The sequence below is a fragment of the Anoplopoma fimbria genome, chromosome 10 (assembly GCF_027596085.1).
Source record: "Anoplopoma fimbria isolate UVic2021 breed Golden Eagle Sablefish chromosome 10, Afim_UVic_2022, whole genome shotgun sequence".
Lineage (NCBI taxonomy): Eukaryota > Metazoa > Chordata > Actinopteri > Perciformes > Anoplopomatidae > Anoplopoma > Anoplopoma fimbria.
In genome coordinates, this window is record NC_072458.1 from 22,105,627 (window position 1) to 22,128,754 (window position 23,128).

General features: G+C 39.7%; 2 protein-coding genes across 2 annotated transcripts in view; one reads left to right on the plus strand and one right to left on the minus strand.

Annotated features, from left to right (window-relative positions):
* Positions 1 to 2,103: 2,103 nt before the first annotated feature.
* Positions 2,104 to 8,258, minus strand: LOC129097713 (tyrosine-protein kinase STYK1-like). The gene is made up of 9 exons (XM_054606619.1): positions 8,204 to 8,258; positions 5,463 to 5,660; positions 5,089 to 5,328; positions 4,441 to 4,622; positions 3,954 to 4,034; positions 3,301 to 3,515; positions 3,098 to 3,138; positions 2,776 to 2,872; positions 2,104 to 2,299 (listed from the first exon to the last, which is right to left on the minus strand). Exons 1-9 carry the CDS (start codon positions 8,256 to 8,258, stop codon positions 2,104 to 2,106), a joined length of 1,305 nt encoding a protein of 434 aa, XP_054462594.1.
* A 9,083-nt stretch (positions 8,259 to 17,341) lies between these two features.
* Positions 17,342 to 23,128, plus strand: part of LOC129096845 (chloride channel protein 1-like) — a 35,330-nt gene continuing 29,543 nt past the window's right edge. The window contains exon 1 of the mRNA XM_054605524.1: positions 17,342 to 17,392. Within this exon, the coding sequence (XP_054461499.1) occupies positions 17,342 to 17,392 (51 nt within the window). The remainder of the gene's footprint in view (positions 17,393 to 23,128) is intronic.

The following is a 23,128-nucleotide window of genomic DNA, read 5'->3' on the forward strand; positions in this document are numbered from 1 at the left end:
TCAGTATCTTAAAAAGCACCGGTCCTTTTAAGTTTTTTTAACAGACGACTTATTGTTGAAGTAATCTGCAATCTGTGACTGTTTTGTTCTGTCAGGCGACGGTTCCAACCAGCTGCTCCTGATTTATACGTCTGTGTGTGAGTGAAGGGTAACGTCATGGGCTTGATTTTGTGAAGTGAAAACGTTTAACAGAAATGCTGGAACAGTTGAATATTTAAAGCTGTTCATGGACATTAATGAACGAAGCCAGAAGGCTGTAAAGAAAAAAATAAGGCTTGTAGCCACATGTGGACCTACGTTTAGGATGAATGAAGAAAAAACCCATAACTGAATGAATGAGTGTGTGAGTGAGACAAAAAACTTAAGCTAAACTGTAATAAGTGTAAACTTTGCCTTTCTATTTAAATGCACATTTGTTTGCTGGACTGCCTTGTTTGAGCTTTTTACCGTAGGACTTCTCTCATGTTCTCTGTGAACCTCGTGGCCTTTCTCACTAGTCTCTTCAGTAGGTTTAGATGAGGATTGTCTGTTTTTTAACTGCTTTTCATACCATTCCTTGTTTTATATTAGCGCTCACTTTTTTACGATTTCTTATTTCAAGCAATGACATCTGTTGCCTTTCCCAAAAAGCGTGACTGAATAGTAGCTGCCTTGATCAAGGACACTCGCCGTCTTCCTCATAGCTTTGTCACATAGCGTGTAACTACCAACAGTATTTACCTTTCTAGCTAGCTCTCTTTGGCTTTATTGTTAGTGACTGTGGCTCTTACAGTATTTTACTTTCAGAGGATGATAACCTTTGATAGCTGTGTGTTTTTTATATTTCATAGTGCTCACCAGATTTTGAAGTGTTTGACTCCACAGCAGCTCCCTCGCCATATTGTGAAGACCAAAAAAAAAACAATGCACTTGTGCTGCATTACAAGTGGTGTGAGCCTCAATTTGTTAGTCCGAACATTTGCAGATCTGTGGTGATTATTGGTGAAACATTCGTTAACAAACAGACCACTGCGACTTTGTTCATTCAGTCATCGTTCTCCCAAAAAGTAGCACTTTTCTTACAAAATAACAGTGGACTCTGCAAAAGACCTTTCTTTTTTATTATTATTATTATTAAATAAAGAAGCTACTTCAGGATCAAAATGTGTTTGCTTGCAATAATCAGAAAAAAAAGCTTAATCTTGGAGGGACTGTGTTTGACGAGGAGACGCTAACAATGCTATCATGCAAATAAATAATCAAGGAACTGTTTTAAAACTGTGACGCCTGTGTTTTTATTTTTGAGGTGGAACTAAACTGAACTCCGAGGGTCACATAACCCTGAGGGATGAATCACTACTGTGTAATGTTTTTATTTTAAATTTGCATAAATTGCTTTCAGTAAGTGCATTTAGCTTCCTTTTATCTGACATTTAAGAACGGATCATTACAGTCATTTGCAGATTGTATCAGCTTTTCTGGCTTGGTAGATTAATTCACATTAATTCCAGGACTTTGTACAATTCTTGTTCCAACATTTTGTTCTTTTTTTATGTCTTAATTATGGAAAATAACCCTGCAAAAGGGTGTCAGTACGCATTTCAATGCATAGTATCAAGCTAACTCTGTGTCATAATGACGTAACAAGCTGCGTTTTAAAGCTTTCAGGTCTCAAAGGAAAAAGTCTGCACCTTTATCATGTGATGGTGCATATAGAAGACATGGAAGGCAAGCAGCCTTAGTATTATAGTGCAGTATTATGGTCCCTTCATACTGTTGTAAAGTGCACCTTCTGTTCTCTGCTGTATTGCTTCTGTAAAGGTTAGTAAATATAACACATGGCACTTCCTCTACAGTTAAAGTGCAGCAAAAATGCATTATTTCCTCTCATTATATAAATCTTTTAGAGTTAATGCAAACATAAATATTTACAACCCATATATTACTTTCCAAACATACATCATGAAGGTTAAAGTGTTTCAACAGTACAAACGAGTATAAAACTAAAACAATGTGCATTCTTTCTGATAAGAGTTCTTTTTCATTATAGTTCTTCATTGTTGCAGCAGTTCTCAACGTAGAGACAGCACCTGTGCAGTTCTGACTGATGACGGTCTCAGCCAATCAGAGCACAGCGTAGTTGTACGCCTCCCCATATCCCGCCTCATGCAGGTATTTCCCGATGTCCAGTGGTCCAGACGCTTGGAGAACTTTACTCCCATTGGCTGATTTCTCTGCCTCGTGAAGCGTTCTGATGAGCTCCGACACTGAGAGGCGTTGTTCACTGTGCCAATGGCAGCAGGCCCTGATGACTGAGTACCTACAGGACAAAGGACAAGTTAAATACTATAAAGTTACACTGAAACCCGAGGAAATGTTTCTTATATCTTGTTAACATCTTAGTTTAAAAAAAAAAAAAACACATAGTCAGCAGGTTCTTTCAACATTTAACTTCATGAGCGATGAGATAGAATGATGTCAAGAGCAAGAAATAACAGGAACCATGTCCAGTAAATGTTATGCTTGAGAGTTTTTGATACTTGTGATTTGGTCTTAGATACGTAGGAAATGTAAGTTCTCACAACATTAAAAAAAGGTGAGATATTCCTCCTATCTCTGCTACCTAAGACATAATGAATTCTTCCTAATTTTTCCAAATACTTTTCAGATGTGAGGCATTATTGCTGGTGCACTACATGATTTGTGGCTCTTCTCTCTCTCTCTCTCTCTCTCTCTCTCTCTCTCTCTCTCTCTCTCTATAGAATGGTGAAAACAGTTTTCTTGCGGTTGTCTTACAGTGAGTTGGAGCATCTGATGGGCCGTTTGAGATGCTTTCCTCTTTGCAGATGCTGCAGAAGTTCAGTCGAATTGATCTCGGCAAACGGGGGGTCACCTGCAAACATGGTGGTATTATATATTAGATTAAAGTCCCTTTACTGTAAATACTGTATTGATTGTATACTGTACTAACCCCTATTGTATAAAAGGGTGTTTATATTTGTTCTTTGCAGGTAATTATAATCAAAATTCCAAAATGTTCCTAAAATGCAGTCATATTCTATGATTCATACAATTTTTTTTTATCTTGAAGGTATATTTAAAATGTGAAAACACCTACCCAATGTGACCATTTCATAGAGCAGGATACCAAAAGACCATCTGTCAAAAGAGTTCGAGAGGGCCATTATGTCAAATAGATCAGTTATTTAATGGGAAGATAATAAAGCTGCAACAACAACCTCCAGCTTTGATGACTATGACTGGGACATTTAAATATATTGATTTCTACTCAGTCATCTTCATTGCATTATTTACACTCACACGTCACTGCTCTCAATGGTGCTTCTTCTGCCCAACACTTCAGGCGCCTGCCACTTCCTCATCTCCTTGTCCTCTACCTCCCCCGGTGAAGCGGCCTGTGTTCTCCTGCGGTAGGCCGGGCCCAATCCCCACAACTTTGCCGTCAGATCTCCACCAACCAGAACACTTCGAGCTCCCACGTTGCCATGGATGCAGCCCTGACTGTGCAGGTACTCCTAGAAGATGAGCAGATAAAGACGGGGCATAAGAGGGATGCTGGAAATGTTGAGGACCTGGCTGGGATATAGTAGAAAAATCAGCACTTTAAGGATACTAAAAAATAAATAAAATATCAATATATATAAACAACCAGACATAACACTTTTTTTAACCTGTCATCATAACAACGTAACCTTAACCTAAAGTATGAAGAGAGAATTCAGACGTTTTGGGTAATTAATCCGGCATTAACTGAGAGACTTTTGTTTGCCTCCAAATCATAACAAATTTGGATATGGACAGATTAGGAGATTAGAGGCAGAGTGATTGAATATGAATGTGATTTCTCTACCAAAGGATTCTTACAAATACAGTATTTTGTTACACGAAGCAGTGAGACAGACAGACAGACAGACAGACAGACAGACAGACAGACAGACAGCGGTTTAACCGACCAGAGCAGAGGCCACTTGTCCTGCCATGGTGAGGATCCTCTTCTCTGTCATGGCAAATGACGACTCTAAACCCGAGTTATCCTTCAGGGAGAGAGAAAGGGAAGAAGAAAAATGAAACATATAGCATATAATCAGCCTCCTTATGGTTGGATAGAGGCCTTTTATGTAGCCTGGTGTACTTCTCTCCCTGTCTGCATTCATAATCAGCTGCTACACCAGACCACATGTGTTATCAGACTGCACCTACTGTCAGGTTACTATGGATACTGGTGTCTCTCCCTTTCAGTATTGGTTGGATATATATTACCCAATACTGCCTCACAAAGACAAATAGCAGTAATTACTTTAACTACACTGTACGGTAAAAGTCACCTTCTTTCCAGTCATGGGCGTTGTGTTTGGAGTTAATTATAATGTAAACCACAGTGTAAACCTGTCTCTGAATAATATGTTTTCACAGGTTTTGTTAATTAATAGATGACTGTACCTCTCGACATCTCCACAGGTACCCCAACAGGTCTTTGTGCTGCAGCTCCTCCACAACCATCGTGAGGGGCGACTGCACTGAAACCACACCCAGCAGCTGAGGTAGGAAGGGGTGGGACCTCAGGCCTGACACGAAGGAAGCAAAACCCAAAAAGTGCTGCTTCTCACTGCCGTCTGTGCTTTCTGATGGAGAGGTTAGATGAAACAGAAGACAAATGTTACTCTTAGCAGTGCTCGCTTTTACAAGAACACCCTGCTACTGTACTGCATTAGATTCATTTCATTAGGATTTTAACCATTCACTTTTTATTTGATAAGTCACAGAAAATGAGGCTTCAGTGCCATCAATCATTTGTAGTTTTTAAGACTTGATAGTCACATTTGATCGTCCTTTAGACTGTGGTAGCTCTGATATACTGCAAGTTTCCCCGCTGCGGGACTAATAAAGGATTATCTTATCTTATCTTATCTTATCTTATGAAGCAAAACGGGCACATACAAAAGTATATAACTCTGTAAACCAGTGATCAGACCATTCTTAGTTTTCCCAGTTGCTGAGAAGATGGCAAAACAAAACATTCCTCTGCTCCTCTTCAGCAGACATGCAGTACGACCTCTTTGAGGTTTGGTTTTGTACAGGTCGGTTTACCTTTCAGAACCCTCAGGATGACGTCCCTGTCGTCCATGCGGCCTCTGTAGAGGCTGACTGTGTCATCAGGCTTAATGGAGAAGGACACTGGCAGGGCAGTGACCTGGCTGAAGGCTCCATGCTGCCTCTCTGTGGACACCTGATGCACTGCGGCCACAGTTGGCACGACTCTAGTCTGCTGCACTTGTTGAACTGACATTGGCAGCTCCTCGTGTTCCAGCGGGTTTATCCCTGGGGGTGCTATTGAGAAGAGAGGCAGACACAGAGCATAGCAGGATGATACATATGAGGGTTGTCCTGTGCGGCAAATTGAGTTCAAATGGAAAAAATAAGAAGATTGGGAATGACACAGGGACATGTGCTTGCTTACTTACCATCAATGCCCTGTAGGTCACGTCTTTGGCTGTGCCGTTGTTTGTGTGATGAGCTGTGGTAGCGTTGAGGGGCAGTGACCCGTGACCGCTTCCGTCTAGGACAATACATCAGGATGCACAGGGCGAGCAAGGTGACCAGGGTTCCCAGGAGGAGCAGCGTAGGGACGATGATCACCCCCTGCATGTGCTGAACTACAACTAAGAGAGAAAGACAGACGGTCATGTGTAAGTGTCAGGTACAGGAGAGGGCAATGCACTTTTTAAGACTTTAGGATGCCTTTTTGTTGTGCATTTCATAAGTTGGTCTGATTAGGAAGACAGTCCCACAGCGGGAATGTCTTAACACCCTGTTTCTTCTGTTTAAGTTAGGACAGTACACAATTCACAAGTCCTCAATGCTTTTGAGAATTGTGTGCATGGATTTGAAGGTTTGATTTCAGTTTTCTGCTTGGGGTTGGGCTTGACAGGAGGAATACGTTGGCTGTTAAACGGTTGCACATCTCAAGTGGATATGTTGATATATAGCCAGTTGATATATATAGTCATTTAACAAAGCACATCAGTATTTGAGAGCAACTGTCAAAATAATAATCTTTAACTCAGATGACTTTATAATTACTCAGAAATATCAGTTTTCAGTCATAAACTGCAGGAACTCAAGGATTTAGGCTGTTCAGTTATGGCTTAACCATACATCTGGACACACAGCTAATCTCTAATACATTTCTCTATTTGTTCGTACTTTTGTCTTTATTCATGAACTTTCTTGTCACCATGATATGACTATGGCATGTGGATAGCATTCCTCACAATTGCACAAATGCCATGCTGTCATGCCGCTCACTGCCTCTGCTTGACTTGGCTGGTGGTGAAACTGTTCTCCTGCTGCATTGCCAGCATAACTTCATTATGCTGTAATTAGACAGCAGGACTGTCTCTTGAGTGCCAGGATGAGTCATTCATTGACATTCAGAAAATAAGAGATTCAGACAGTGCTGAGTCATTGTTCACAGGCATTTATTTCCTTGTTGAGAGACTTTTGATCGCCGTGCCTAACAGGATCACATAAATGTTTTCCTGGTTGTACTCATAATTACACTACATTCACTTCAACTCCTTAATTACACTTTCCTGAATAGTTTTGTATTCATTATATTTATTGCTTTCATTTATTTATATCTTTCATTTTGTCACTTATATTTATGCCTATCCTCCATATTGACCCTTCACTGACAACCCTGTTCAAACCAAACCGTGTGTAGACCAACACACCCTGACAAGACATGACTACAATGCATGTAGGCTGTAGCAGGAGCCATCTAATCCATCATCGTGCACACTTCCTTTTGTTGAGATCCTGCTGTGAATCCAGTGTTGTTAGAAGGAAAAAGCTTGAATATAAAACCACTGGTCCGTGTAAACGCTGTGTTCTGGTTGCGGCACATTCTTAGGTGTGGTGGAGTATTTGTAGAAAGGGAATAAATCAATTCTTGTCGTTCTCATTTTGAGCTTGAACTTTCACCACCTCTCTTCTACAATGACTCAGCATGTAGGCTGTTTACAGTCAACTACACGTTTGTTACCCTATGACATCTAGCATTCCCATTATATTGAAGACTTATAGCTGAGTTTGGGCTGAAAAAATAAAAATGAATTCATAGAAAGTCAGTAAAAATGAATTAAAATAAACCTGAACTCTAAATCATCACCAACAATTTTAAAAGGCGTATTTACAGGAAAAAACTCGAAGTGTTTCAACTCAACACAAGACTCGTGATTCCTGTTATTTTAAGTTACAGAGTCATGTGTTATAATGACGTTTCAGAGGAACGAGTCATTCAAAAGGTCCCTGGTATGATTGTTGAAAGGCTTGTCCAGATAACATATTATTAACTGTGTGATCACAAAGCCTTCCCAGCATTATCTGTTACCAGCAGATATCACGAACACTTGGAGCTCCAGTGTTTCGTGTGACCTTATCTGGATTCTGGATGTTGCAACTGATGATTTCATAGTTCATTAAATAAAGAAAGAATTATTTGCTTAAGGGTTGTTGGATACAAATGCTTTGTCAGGTTTGAAGAGTTCATTTCAGGTCATTTCTTTATTGGCTTTGAATTCAACTTTGGTTGCCATGATCATGGAGGTCATGTGAGCATAACCTCGGCAGAAGCTTTCACCGTTTGTCTATTGTCTGCTGATGTTCTAGATTTACAGCCAAAATAATGAAGCTGCTGGTGTTTTATTATCATGAAAATACACGGTAGGAAGTAAAGTAAAATGATATGTTTAAGAAGCTAAATGACAACAGGTGAAATGCAAAATCCAGAAATTCAAACTAAGTTGCCAGATGAAAAAGTCTCCCAATAAATGAAGAGACAAGACTGATGTGAGGCGAGTAACAGTTGAGTAAAGCTGAGAAAGGAAGGAATCTGTAGAAGGGAAGGAGTGAAGGGTGACAGCAGAGGAAGCAACAGACTGAAACAAAGTATAGTTTAACATAGATGTGAAATATTAGCTTCCCCAGCCCACTGCTCCTAAACGCTTCTGGTGGGTTAAATGCAGAGGTCAAAGTTCATGTATGTACTACAGCATTTTCAGAAAAGAGTAGAATTAGAAGAGAGGAAGAGAAGTAAAGTAAAAAGGAGATATGAGCCGTTGAGGAGGAAGGACAGGAAGGGAGGAAGTGTAGTGGAGGAAGAGAGAGAGAGAGAGATGAAGAGTAGCGGTGGTGTTCTTACTACAGAGGTTGTCGTCCGGTGCACACACATTATCGTCCGTGGAGTTGGATGACATGCTGGAGAGGAAGAGAGGAGCACAGATCAACATTACCTCTGCTCAGCAGCCAGCCTAAATCCTCTGAGCTTAGACAGAGCGAAGCATCATCTGACTCTAATAACTCCATATACAGTAGAAGCTGGATGAAGTAGATTGTAACCGTGCTGCCAGTGACGTCCGGTGAACAACAGGGCACATGTCAAGAATGATGTCGGCGTTTCAGAGAGATGTTAATATTTACAGTAGCCTTTATTTTAATAATCTATACTTGCATAGCAAATATGAACTGTGACCTTCTTTTTTTTTTTTACTCGCACAGTAAATATGAAAAGGAGTGCTGGAGGACTTGTTTTCTGTGTGTATAGTTGAGCAGCTATCAGTTACATAGATAATAGAGGAGCAGATAGATTACCTCGGCTCAGCACTGACCCAAAATCCATAAAAGCCTTGGAAGGATAACCTTGCGTTCAGCAGCCCATTAAACTTCTCAAATCACACACATGATATACCAGATATATATATTTTACACTTTCCTAGAACTGTCAAAGTCTTACATGAGTAGAGTTTTTTTTATTTATCATACGTAATAATGTCCTCCTCTATATAAGATGTACATTTTAGGATGATTGTTTGTTTGTCAGTTAAATGTTGTAGTTGTTGTTTGTCCTAATTTTAAAAAAAAGGCACCAATATGTCATTTATCGAGACAGCTGACTGGTTGCAACATACATATTCAGGTAAAAAGAATACAACTTGTCCTGTATTCTCTCTGCTTTTCTTCTTGATGATGTGAATGACCAGTGTGAGCCTATCATCCTGCTACTTTGTCCTTTCAACTAGTGTCTATTTTCAACTAGTTTCTATTGCATGTACAGTTGGCAGGGATTTATACAACTAAAAAGATCTTAAAATAGTTTTATTGTAACACGATCAGGTTTTAGAAACTTCTCCATGCAGGAAAACCTCTCCGACTGTGCCGTGGTGTATATTTGCACATTACTAACTCTAAAGCAAATGGTAACTTGACTAACGTATCAAAGAAATAAATAAAGAGAAGTTGAATTACATTAAAGGGATAGTTTGTATTTTTTTTTTTTATAGTGGGGTTATAGATATATATATATGGCGTTCCTGCTTTACCTCACCGTCAGACAGCCCTTTGCGACGGGGAACTGAAGCCTTTATCTGTGCTCTCTTCAAAGCCACTAGACTCCTTTGACAATAATAGTCATTAATTCTTCGATCAGTACAACTATGTGGAATGTACTCCCATTATTGTTATGTGACTTTTGTGTTTTTAAAGGTGTAGTCCGGATTAACCTGTCTGACGGCAAAGTAATGCGCTGAAAATATTCAAAATATATATGTTGATATTTTTAGTTTGGCATTTTTTTTAGGTGGCTGTTTTGCTGCATTGTAAAGTATTACATTGCTTTGTTCCTAAGCTGTTATTCCTGTTTGTTCCTCCAAACTGTGGACGTGATGACCATCATCTACTGAAGGCAGTAATACACTGAACTAAAGGTAAGCACCTTAAACAACCCCGCTTCACCCCACACTATCCCTTTAATGAACATGAAGTTACAGCAGAAGTGAGTACTGAATGGGAAGGTGTCCATGTCCTCGTATGCAAATTCCCCCTGTGCACATTTGATCCTGTATATTAAAACATGTGCCCCCGGTCTCTTTAAACAAGTATATTTCATGCAAATCGTAAATATTCAAATCATGAGGTTAAGAGAAAGAAACGCCAATTAAAGAGTCAGGGCAACGCAATGCTGCTTCCGGGATGCCCTGGAAACCACTAAGTCCATGTAGACACGTAGACTGTTTCCCCCTGTCCATCTGATTTGTTTAACAAATGAAGCCAGTGGTCCGTCTGGTTGGCTGAATCAAAACACTGCTTGGCTTAGTTTCAGGTGTTCAAAACAGTTTCAGGCCAACAGTAATGCAACAGGTAGCCTCCTCCTTAGCCTGACTAGAACACAGCTAAAGTTGGTTCGCTCTCTTGTTTTGGTTTCGATATAAATTTGAAATAATTGATTAACTCTTTGAGATTCAAACAATAAATAGACGTTTTTCTTAATATGTTGTGTTTCTTGGTCACTGCTTGGTCACTTAACTATTATGTCATTTAGCTTGTTCATGAAAATAAATGTCACAGTGTAGCTATAGCGTGTGTTTGTGACTGGCTTCATGTGGTAACAGAGTCATCCACACCCCTCAGAGCATGGAAAGAATCTCATTATAGTGTACACTCGCTTTCACACTTCCACACACACACACACACTTACGGAGTCACACTGGTATCTAGTAAATATTTTTTAAAGAGAAAACCCACACAGAGACTGGCCTTTAGTCTTTAGAAATAATGGATGTCACTGAACTTGTTTGACTGCATTGTCCTCCCACATTCTCATGCGTCGCTAACACTCCTGCATCAACACACACCTGAAAGCACGCACAACAAGCAACTGGCCATCTCACAGCACACACACACACACACACACACACACACACACACACACACACACACACACACACACACACACACTCCACAAAAACATACACTAAAAATATGCTGTTTAAGACACACAGACGTGGGTAAATACACACACACAAAATCATGAATGAATCAAAAGACAATAAATCAGTTGGGATGCGTGAATCACATAGGATGACACCACAAACATTAAAGGAATACAGTGATACATCAACTCACACATAAGGCACTGTGTGTGGATAGCAGAAAGCATCTGATCTCACACAGTACTAAGATGTGCACATGTAGGCATACAGAATTATATTGCGGTTCATACACACAAACACATACTTTGATATAAACTTTCATATTTTGTCCCGGGATACTAGGAGAGTATTGAAAAAACCTGGAAATCAAGTCCATCTCAAAGAAGTTGCAGAGTTTCAGTCACACATCCACAGTTTCATTGTTTTATTTTATCTTACCTGGCCACCTTTCTGGGACTGATCAGGTGTCAGACTCTGTGTGCTCCTCTTATCCAAAACATGCAGTTTGATGTCCCTGCAAACAAGACAAGTGTAGAGTTCAAGTCCACCCTCTCACTTTTCATGTTTTCGTAGTCAGCCTGCAGCATACAGTGAAATCCAGTGAAGAGACTGGTGATGTCAGAATACTGGTTCTGTTTTGCTGTCACCAACACGGTGTGTTTTCACACTAGTGTCTTTCCTCTCTCTCTCTCTCTCTCTCTCTCTCTCTCTCCAGGTTAGCCACACCCACCCCTCCAACACTTTTTTCATTGCCACACTTATCACCTGCACACACCTTGCACTCACGTGCCTGTATTTGTGTGTCACTGTCATCGGCCAATATTCAGTAAAATCTACGATCAGGACATCGACATTCATGCTTTTCTAGCCGCTGATCTCAGATAATGTTAAACTGTAAACATCCAGCATCACTAACGGCTAACGAATGAAGTTACATTATGATTTGTTCAGGCGCTGTTCTGTGAAAATGAGTATTGGGGAAGGTAAATAATAACATTAAGATGTGTTCAAATGTAATAACGTAAAATGTAGTTGGTGAGAATATTGTTAAGATGTTTTCACAACACATTTATAGATATTAGAACTGAATATGACCTGTTTACACTACCTCTAAACAGCCCATAATACATTATTAAAACTACTGATCATTTGAATTGTTTGTTTTCATGAAGAAAAAAAACTATAAATGACTATAACAAAGTAAAAGGATAACATTTAGAGTTTTTGAGGGTTACTTCATTGAGATTGAAATAATTTTTTGGGATTGTGGCAAAAAAAAAAAGAATAGTCTGGAACCTTGTAGATCAGCTGTATAATCAAACTACAAATGTATCAGCTGCTAAAAAAGTGTTTTCTTTCTTTTGTGCTGATCTGATCCGTGATGAGATCTGAACCGTGGGTTTTATGATCCGCACATCTGCACTACTACTTGTTAACGGATCCTTAACAGTTAACTGACAAGAGCAGTGCCTTGCATGCAGGAGTGTTGTAGTAGAAGTACGTAATAAACCGCTGTTTGTTGTTGGTTAACGGTTGAACGGTTAATTATTAACATCCCTTTATTTCATGAACAAATAAAGGTGCAGATAAATGTTTTTTTGTGTCAGATAAGGCAATCACCGCAGAAGATGTTGGGTCAGAAGGGCCCCTGAACTAGGGGGTCCAAGGTGTCACTGACCCCTGACTTGTTGCCGGTGTTGTCCTCACAGTGTAATTAGACTTATTCATTCATTATTCATTTTCAGTGTGTCCAAGGCCAAGAGTTTGAAGTGCATCTCATCAAGGTTTTTAACAAATAATTAAAGTATATTAAAATAGCTTGAGAGATTCTCACGTCATGACCCTCAAACACTCTTTGTAAATGCAATAAAGACTCAAGAAATCGACCAAATGTAGTTTGAAATCACACTAGGTTTTCTGAATATATATACTGTATATATGTATATATATGAATATATATATAGTGGCTAAATGAGCAGAGCACATGAAGAGGATTTTCTGTAACAATGATTACGTCCTTTTTTTAAAAAAGGTTATCGTCTTGATCCTCACGATAAATGCTACAAAGTCTAAAGATAAATGAGTTTTTGAAGCTGCTATTATATTAAAAGGTTCAGACAGTTTTTATTTGTTCATGCAGGCAAGATATATAAAAAAAAAAAAAAACAGACGACAATGCACTTATCACTGTTATTGGACCTGAAAGGCGTGACACTGGCTCTGCTGTGTGTGTGTGTGTGTGTGTGTGTGTGTGTGTGTGTGTGTGTGTGTGTGTGTGTGTGTGTGTGTGTGTGTGTGAGATCAAGACTAGTAATGAATAATCATGACTTTTCACCTGCTGTATCAAAAGTCAAGCTGCTGTGCTGACACACCCAGACACTGACAGCAGCTTGCTCGGGTTTCTCCAGCAGCCACACATATTGATCTTTATGCATCTTGAATGAAATGTTTCCTCTCAATTAATGGACTTGAAGATTTACTCTTTTGTGCAGATGAGGTTAATTAGTAATCCATCCTAAAAAAAAAGGCAACGATTTCATTCAGACATCAGTCAGCCTTTTGTTTGTTAGCCGTTTGTCCTGTGACATTTTCCACTGAAACTACTGTGGCGGCAACTCTTCCTGTTTCTGGTTTCTGGTTTCTTCCTCCATAGGATTGTCACGGCAAAACAGACATATGTGTGACAAATCATGTAAATCTTGCGATGGCATACCATATCATTAGATAAATAAGTGTTTCAATTTGCTTTGTTTGAATGAAAGTGTTACCTCCTCTTAAAAAAAAAATAAAAAAAAACAGAAGTTATCCTACTAGGCCCAGATCACCTTCGAATTCAATTATCTAACGATATAGTTTCTCTAGATGGCATTGCTCTAGCATCCAGCACTACCGTTAAGAACCTTGGAGTTATCTTTGATCAGGATCTGTCTTTTAACTCTTATATAAAACAGATCTCAAGGACAGCCTTTTTTCATTTACGTAACATTGCGAAAATCAGGCAAATCCTGTCTCAAAGCGATGCAGAAAAACTAGTTCATGCATTTGTTACCTCTAGACTAGATTACTGTAACTCCTTATTATCAGGCTGCTCTAATAGGTCTCTTAGATCTTTACAGTTGATCCAGAATGCTGCAGCACGTGTTCTAACAAAAACTAAGAAAAGAGATCATATTACTCCAGTATTAGCTTCTCTGCACTGGCTCCCTGTTAAATCAAGAATAGAATTTAAAATTCTTTTACTTACCTACAAAGCTCTAACTGGCCAGGCACCGTCTTATCTTAAGGAACTTATAGTTCCATATTACCCAACTAGAAAGCTGCGCTCAATCAATGCAGGGTTACTTGTGGTTCCTAGAGTATATAAAAGTAGGATGGGAGCCAGAGCCTTCAGTTATCAGGCTCCTCTTCTAAGATGGAACCAGGTTCCAGTTTCAGTAGAGTAAAGTGGGGCAAGACACACTCACCACTTTAAAATAAGAGCAGGCTTAAGACCTTATTTTTTGATAGCTTAACTATTATTATAGTTAGGGCTGGTTCAGGTTCTCCTTGGTCCAGCCCCTAGATATGCTGCTATATGCCTAGACAGCCGGGGACTACCTAGGATACGCTGAGCTCCCTCTCCTCTTCTCTCCCTCCATCTTTATGTATTAATCTCCTATTTATGCACATTACTGATTTTGCTTCTTCCCCGGAGTTCTTGTGCTTTCTCGCCTCGCAGGTTCCCAGGAATCGGGGTTATATTTGGACTGTCATCGTGCCACCTACTGAGGCCCTGCTGACACCCACTACTACTACCACTATCATTATTAGTCACATTACTATTATTATTGCCTGTACTATTACGCTTATTGACTTGCTTGTACCCTGGAGTCTTTGTGCTTTCTCGCTTCGCAGGCTTCTATAAATCGTGGCTGTACCTGGACCGTGGTCGTGCATCCTGCTACGGCCCTGCTGACACCGACTGCTACCACCATTATTATTACTAGTCACATTACTATTACTATTACCTGTACCATTAAGCATTTTAGCTTTACTTCCACCCTGAAGCCCTTTTGCTTTCTCGTTCTGCAGGTTTCCATGAATCGTTGTGGTACCTGGACCGTAGTCGTGCCTCCTGCTGTGAGCCGACTGACACCCACTGCTACTTCGATTATTATTATTAGTCACATTACTATCCCTATTTTCATAATTATAATTCTACTGTAATAATTGCTGCTGTTATTATAAGTAGTCTTATTATATGAATCATTTATGTCATATACATTGAATGTGTTGTATCTCTGTTATGCTGTTCATTCTGTACACATGACATCTATTGCATTCTGTCCATCCTGGGAGAAGGATCCCTCCTCTGTCGTTCTCCCAGAGGTTTCTTCCTTTTTTCTCCCTGTTAAAGGGGTTTTTAGGGGAGTTTTTCCTGTGCCGATGTGAGGGAAGGACAGAGGAGAGGATGACAGAGGATGTCGCATGTGTACAGATTGTAAAGCCCTCTGAGGCAAATTTGTAATTTGTGATTCTGGGCTATACAAAATAAACTGAATTGAATTGAATTGAATTGAGAGATTTGCTGCAAAATGTTCGAGCATGGTTTTGTGTTTTAGTAAACTTTTAGTGAAGAGCTTTTAGCCTTTCAGTGATGTTGTTTTGTGTATTTTGTAGCCATGTTGGTTGATGAGTTTTGAGAACGAACGTTTATTGTTGTTCATGTTTCAGAGATTTTCCCTTAAACCTGTTGGTTGTTCTGACATGAAACCCTTCTGTTGTTTGCGTGACTGTTTGAGTCTCCTACCTTGGAATTGCCTTGATAACTGATGTGAACTGGAGTTGCTCATGTTCAGTGTCTGTATTCAAACAATCACTTGGGCATGGACAACCCAGGAGTGTAGTACCATCGTTTACCACCACATGAATAATTCCTGGCCTAAAACCAGTAATCTTTACCATTGAAAATCAGTCGAGTGATGTAATGGAGAATACTGTAGGGAAGCAAACACCCTTTGGCACGCTATTAGATCTGCCTTTCTACGTCACAAGCTGCTCCCGAAGGCTTGCCATCGGTGTGGACTGGATGATGAATGTTAGTTAGAGTCTGATGGTGGCACCTTGCATGGTAGCCTGTCATCAGTGTGTGAATGGGTGAATGATATGTAACATACTACTGACTGTAAGTCGCTTTGGATAAAAGCGTCTGCTAAATGACTGTAATGTAATGTAATGTAATTGGTCCAGTTTTTCCGATATCAGGAATCAAACGCCGGCCTCCCCGGTGAAAACCAGGAATCCAGATCACCTGATCACTAGATGGTTTGGGACTTTCCTCATTAACAGGCAAGCGTGTGTTTAAACTAAGAACCGACAACACGCACAGGAATACATCTATATGTAGTAGGAATGTGAACCATGCCGCCTGGATTAAATCAAGTAATCAGAATAAACAACTGTGAATATTAGGGACTGAACATTTAAAGGTACATTATGTTACAAATTACATGAATAAGCGTTAATCACTTTGTGTTACCAATCAGTGAGAGGATTGTAACGTAACTAAACAGCTGAGACCGTCCCAGACTGTCTCGGTTGATTTTTATGTATTAGACTTGCGACAGTTTTGCTGGGAAAACGCTAAAGATGTGACGTATATGTGTGTGCTCCAGAGGGCCTCGCCTCTCCTCAGCTCCCCTGCAGCACCAACATTGTGTTAGCTGACATAGCAAAATACCGCCTTGATTGGATAAAGTCAGCTAATCATCCAGACTCTTGGGGCTGATCTTGGAGCTTGACGTTACGAAGCAACCGACGTCACATCCAAGCAGCGTACCCAAGTGACATCTAGCAAAACAGTTTCTTTATTTTCCGTTCACCGCAGAGGCATGCGAGAAAAACAAAGATTTCTCTTAAATAATTCAAAAAAACATGGGTTAAGTCATTTATATACAAATGATAGGTTTATGGGTGAAGTACTCCCTGTATTCACTGTCACGTGTTTTCCTCTTCCAGCAGGAGCTTCACTGAAAGGGAACGCCGTAAACCGAGGTGTAGGCTGGCCCTCAAATCCAAGCCGTTTCTTACTCGGGTGCTCTGAGCAGCCGGTAGGAGTTGCTATTGCAACTACAAAGAAATGATACCTCCCTGGCTCCACACATGCAAACTGTGTGGTTGTGTTTGATGGAGCTTCTGGAGCAGCTAGAAGCTAACCCAGTGCTTCTCGCCCCTCCACTTCCTTTGCACCCATGACATAGATGTTAAGCAACAAGTATTTCGTGCAGTCCTTTGAAACCCTTTTGAATTTTCTCACATTTAGTTTTCTTGCTCGCTGCAGATAGCCTTGGGTTAAGGGGGTAACCCCAGCTGGATCTGGTTTACACAGAATATATGTGAGAGTGAGTTAGTGTGCCTCTTGGTGAGGGGGTCCATGTGTGTGTATGTCTATCCCTGTGTGGCAATGCAGTCTGAGTGTGTGTGTGTGTGTGTGTGTGTGAGAGAGAGAGAGAGTGTCCTGGCTGGGTGTCCTGGTAATGCTGAGACAGACGGTGAGCGGCTGGGTTTATTTTTGGGTCAGTGACAGTGTGTCAATGGCCGCAGATGCGTCGGAAAGGAAGGCTCTGAGATACAAGCAAACCCTGGTCAGTGTCACCCTCTCCTTCCTCTTATTCTTTCTCTCTCCGTTGCTCTTTTCTGTGTCCATCTGTTAATCTCTCCGTCAGCCTACCCCTGTCACGCTTGTTGCTCCGTGTTGCTCCACGTTTTTTCTTTCCCTGAATCACCCGTCATTCCTGCGTGACGCACCTGTATTGGCAGTGCAAACTACATGTGCATGGATGGAGCCCGTTGGATTTGTTGTGTGTGAGCCTGTGAATGAACCACATTCTGTTGTGTGTGTGTGTGTGTGTGTGTGTGTGTGTGTGTGTGTGTGTGTGTGTGTGTGTGTGTGTGTGTGAGAGACATTGTGAAGACCAATTAGCTTTATGTATATCAACTATGTCACGCATGTAGTCACGCAACAGGTGCTTAGACACCGTGCAGCACCTTCACCCCTGATCTTGGTATACACACACACACACACACACACACACACACACACACACACACACACACACACACACACGCACATACACACTTTGTCGCTGTCTCGCTGTTTCCTTCTTTCCAGGCCGACCACCTGTTTTCTACCCTTTCTGCGCCTCGTTTCTTAAGCCCTGCTTGGTCTTAACACAACTATGAATTACTTTTGTGGTATGTGTGGTGCAGTATGTTTGAATGCTGCGTGTACAGTATATGTGTGCATCTGTGAACATACCATAATAGTGAAATCCGATCGTGCATTTGCAGCGGTGCTAATCTTCACTATTCATGTAGTTTCATGTATGTTTTCGGACGATGCAGTGTGAAGGCTGTCTCAGAAAGGCGTCTCATCTGGAGGATTATCATCAGGGATTTGGATTGTTCTGTTGCAGAACCATGAATGTTCTCAGAGCTGTTTAGGGATGTACATTGTGACAGAGCAGAAAAAATAGAAATACCAGTAGGTTGATAGGCAAATCAAAACAACAGCCCTGAAATAATTCCATGACGTGATTACGCGGTTTAATATTAAACAGGTTCTCTGGTGCTGAGCACGGAATATAACAAAAATGCAAAACAGCAGCAGGAAAGGAAGGGAAAAAAAATACAGTTATCAAATCTGCTTGGGCTCACATTTTTAGTATTTAATTTAACAGGAAGTTTGCAATTCATTCACATCCGATTTTGTCTAATCTAAGATACTAATTGGTCTCTTTGTTTTGTTTTCCATACTCTTAATCTGTATTTAAGGTTTTATATAATTAAAATATGGAAAAAGATACAATAATAGTGCTCAGTTTATATATCTGTTCCCCTATTTTTAGGGGAAGAGGAAAGTCCTCCTTAATACCCAATCAGGTGTAATTATAAATACTATATCAAAATGACATATTACTTTGACCGGTTACATTGTTAGAAATGGGTTCATATATGATTGGTGTATTTTTGAATGTTTCATATGAAGCTTTATAGCCTAATGCAGCCCTGCTGTGTTTCTGCATCTTTTACACTTGAATATTTAAAGCTTCATTCAAAGAGAAACGTTCTGCATTTTAGCAATCTCGCAAATTTATTTTAGTTAAAAACAGAAGCCATGTGTACACCCTGAAACACTCACTTTATTGTGAATGATGAATCAGTGTGAAATAAAGGTGTATTCCACTGTGGAATCATTGAAGACTAATGCATTCAGCTGCAGAGCCTTTGGGGTGTTGATTGGCTGGTATGTGAGAGCTGGTGATCATGGTGGCCTATAGACTGTAATGCTTGTTGAAACTGTATTCCTATGGGTAGTCCAGGAAATGCAAAGTCATTCAACCAATGTGTGTGTGTGTAATAAGCCTTATGTTTACACTGTCACTCCTGGGAGTGTCACTTATTTAATTCTGATTTTGAATGCAGTGTGTGTGTGTGTGTGTGTGTGTGTGTGTGTGTGTGTGTGTGTGTGTGTGTGTGTGTCAGTGCGTGTTTGTGTGTTCTTATAATTTCATAGTTAATAATCCCTTGATAGCTAAATTTCAAAAACTAAGAAAACACAATTGTGAGTAATAATAATATTAATAATACTAATAATAATAGCTCCCCTTATTCAATCTGCTACAAAGACAGTGCATGTGACCGGGGTGTTGGCAGTCATGTAGAGAATGTATGGAGTTAAACCCTTCTCTATTTCTGAAGACCTTCATATGCATTTGGTTTGACTTCAAATGAGGGCTTATAACGGCACGCACTCATATTCAGCTGCACACATGTAGCTCCATACTGAGGTGTGATCTCTTTACATTGGCTTCCCATCAATAGTAGAATCAAGATTCTTGAAAACAACAAAACAAGTGAGAAAACAGACAATGTCCCAACCATTGTAAGCACTTTTCACAGCGCAGTGATCGAACAGAAAATAAGGCGTCATGTTTTTGGTTTCACTTCTGCACTCCGTTGATGTTTCACAGAGAACGAGGCTCAGCTCCTCCTGAACTCAAACACAGTCAATGCCCTCTGAGACGGCCAGCGCAGTTCACACTACACAACTTTAGCCCTGATTTTCAACTCCACAATGTTTTTGGGGAGCTTCCCAACGAAGGCCCAAGATCAGAGGCATATTTGCGTTGGCTGTTAAATGAAGCAAGCTGAGAGTCTCGAGGATACATCACCTAGCAGGCTAAATATCTAACCTGTCCGGGAGCCACAGCGAACGGCAGGACATCAGCGCAAAGACATTGTCTGCAAGTCATCCAGAAGAACTGAGGACACTAATAGCTACATGTATAGCACTTCATTTTACAGAAGGATGAAATGTTCTTTTAGCACGTTCTTTGATTCAAAAGAAAGCTTGCATCTTTTGTTTAAGATAAGATAATCCTTTATTAGTCCCACAGCGGGGAAATTTGCAGGATTACAGCAGCAGAGAGGATAGTGCACACAAGAGACATAGTAAAAAACAAGATCAAAACAAGTATTATGAATAAGTAAATAAGTAATAACACAGTAAAGAATATTACAAAAGTAAAAAAACTTTAAAAATCCACAATAACTAAAATATATAAACAGAATGATTTTGGTATAATTTTGGCATTGCACAGATTGTTTGTATTACACAGATATATATATATATATATATATATATATATATATATATATATATATATATTATTATAATACAGTTTTTTGGTATGTGTGGTCTACTGGGAGCAGAGTTGGTTAATTTATATTCATTACATTTTTATTATTTTCTTATGAATGAACTTGAGTCATCCCCATCATGATAATTAACTTTTTCTGATGACAATACCTGCTTCTTCAAACGTAAAACACAGAGAAAAATGTAAAAGAAAAACTTGTTTGTAAAAAGATAAAGCGCAATCATGAAAAAAATTAAAAACGGATTTCATAGGGCCCTATTAATACAATTTTTCTTAGACATTTGCTTTTGAAAGGTACTTTATAAATGTATTTTTTTAATGCGAACATCAAAAGGATGACAAATCATTTTCAAAATGTGATATGGTCATCACCATATCACCATATCACCATCACTACATAATCAATAAATATCCAAAATATTTCTCAAAGCCGAGGCAATCCACACTGGTACTAAACATTCTGTCCATATGATAACAATACAGTTGCCAGGTCTGCATTTAAATGTAGTGCACATTTTAACTGAATGTCCAGTAAATCGCCAAGAGAAAATACAAATTAGTATATTGTTCCATTTACCGCTTTTATACCGATTATTGGAGATAAAAAGCCGGTGGTCCTAATACACCTGTGTGCTATTAAACCATTGCAGTGAAATATAGTGAATACAAATAGCAGCAGTTAGACCTTAAAATGCTGAAAAACAATGAAGAAAACATTCTGGGTTTGTTTCATGCATTGATCTGAGGAAGGCTACGGTCTCCTCATCGTGCACAAAGATCTTATGTTTACTTCTGACCCAGTTTTTAGCCTCACAGTGGAGTGGAAGCTACAGTGGACGTTTAAGTCACATGCCTCATGATGACATCATATTTTAATCCATGCTTGGAATTGGACAGCTTTAACTAGTTTGGAAGTTTTGGTTTCCTGTATTTAATTGGCACATTGCACTAGTGTCAAAATAATGTCAAGTGATAACCAGCTCGGGTTTAGACTGCATAAGTGTCTATGAGCCAGGCACTGATTCCTTCCATGGGGCATAGCGCTGTACCCGACCCTCCACTAGGAACACACATATGTTAGCATGTCTGCTCTGGGTTGTGTGTACATCAGAAAACTAACTAAATTGGTAGAATATTGCAGAATAAACTCTGCTGTTTGGTGCAGCCTTTTCAGTTTATACTTCCTATCCTTGAGGGACGAAGAGACAGCTGCAAGGACGTAGAGTGAGAGACATAGGAGAAACTAAGGAATATGATGAGCCTTTGAAAGGTACACTGATGGTGAGAGAGGGAGAGAGGTGTGGGAAGTGTAATGAGGAATATTGGATCACACCGCTACTAAATTTAGCCCAGAGTAGTGTTTCACCGGCAGAGAGTAGGGGGCAACGAAGGAAGGAGGTAAGTGATTAGTGCAGAGTAGAGTTTCACTCTTTAAGAGGGAAAACTGGAAGGTGAGGTGGAATGAGGTAAAGGAGGAAGAGAGTGACCAGGATGGATTTCTGACAACATGACATACTCTGCGGTGGCCAAGCTGGAGGTCTTCATGTCCGGGGCCGCATAGCAGTGAACAGCTGATTGCACTTCCAAACATGCAATGTTGGTGTTTTAGCTAAGTCAAAAAGAGATGTTGGATTCTGAGACATTATGATGTTGCCACTTCCTTCATAATGCCCTAGTTAATAAAAGTAATATATTCTCAGCTAACATGCATTAATCTCGGATCTCCCCTCACGGTTCGGCATGCATGTAAACCACAGATACATTTCACATTTTACTGTTAACCATCACAGTGTGAAAGCAAGTTTTACTGACCATCGTTATCTGCCAGCGTTCAGTAAAATATGCAATCAGGACATCTGTATTTATCCTTTTCTAATCCTTAATCTGATAATGGGAGATTATAAACAACCAATCCATGTTTAAAGCCAACAAATGAAGGTTGTGTTCAGTTACATTATGATGTGTTCAGACTCAGTTCAGTGAAAATGAGTGTTGGGCAAAGGTAAATTATAACGTTATCGTGATGTGTTTACATGTAATTTCGACACAAAGGAGATGTTTTCACAGCAACAAAAATAGATATTATATATAAATTATGACCAGTTTTCAAAACCTCTAAGCAGCTTATAATACATCATTAAAAACTACAAATGACACGATTTGTTTTATTTAAAACAATCGTTATTTTCTTATTATTTGTGCATTTTTATGAAGAAAAAAAACTTAATTACTATAACAAAGTAAAATGATAACATTAAGAATTGTTGATAGTTTACTCTGATGATGATTTTTGGTAAGGTGGACTTTGGGAGCCTTGTAGACCAGCTGCTATAAACAAACAACAAAAGGATCAGTATCTGCCAATATGGATCATCAATGATTAACAGTTGCTTTGCTGTTGTAGCCTGTTGGCTGGTCAGCTAGTTAACAAAGCTGTGAATATGACATACCTGACCATATGAACTGAAAGTAGTTTTTTCTCCATATTCAAACTGTAGTACTAGTTTCCGGTAAAAGAGACAAACGAGACATAAAAGCACTTAATGACAGATCCAGGAGCAGTAGAGTAGTCCAGTCTGTGTACTTCTGTGTATGTTCGTTATACAGGGGCCACCCAGAAAGACACCTCTGTGTGAATGAAACAATTTCTTTAACCTA

Excerpts from the sequence above, each read along its gene's own strand:
- LOC129097713 (XM_054606619.1), bottom strand. The coding sequence starts at position 8,258 with ATGTCATCCAACTCCACGGACGATAATGTGTGTGCACCGGACGACAAC. Across the intron at positions 2,873-3,097 it reads CTATGAAATGGTCACATTGG|GTGACCCCCCGTTTGCCGAG; the intron begins GTAGGTGTTTTC and ends CCATGTTTGCAG. Across the intron at positions 2,300-2,775 it reads ATCAGATGCTCCAACTCACT|GTACTCAGTCATCAGGGCCT; the intron begins GTAAGACAACCG and ends TTTGTCCTGTAG.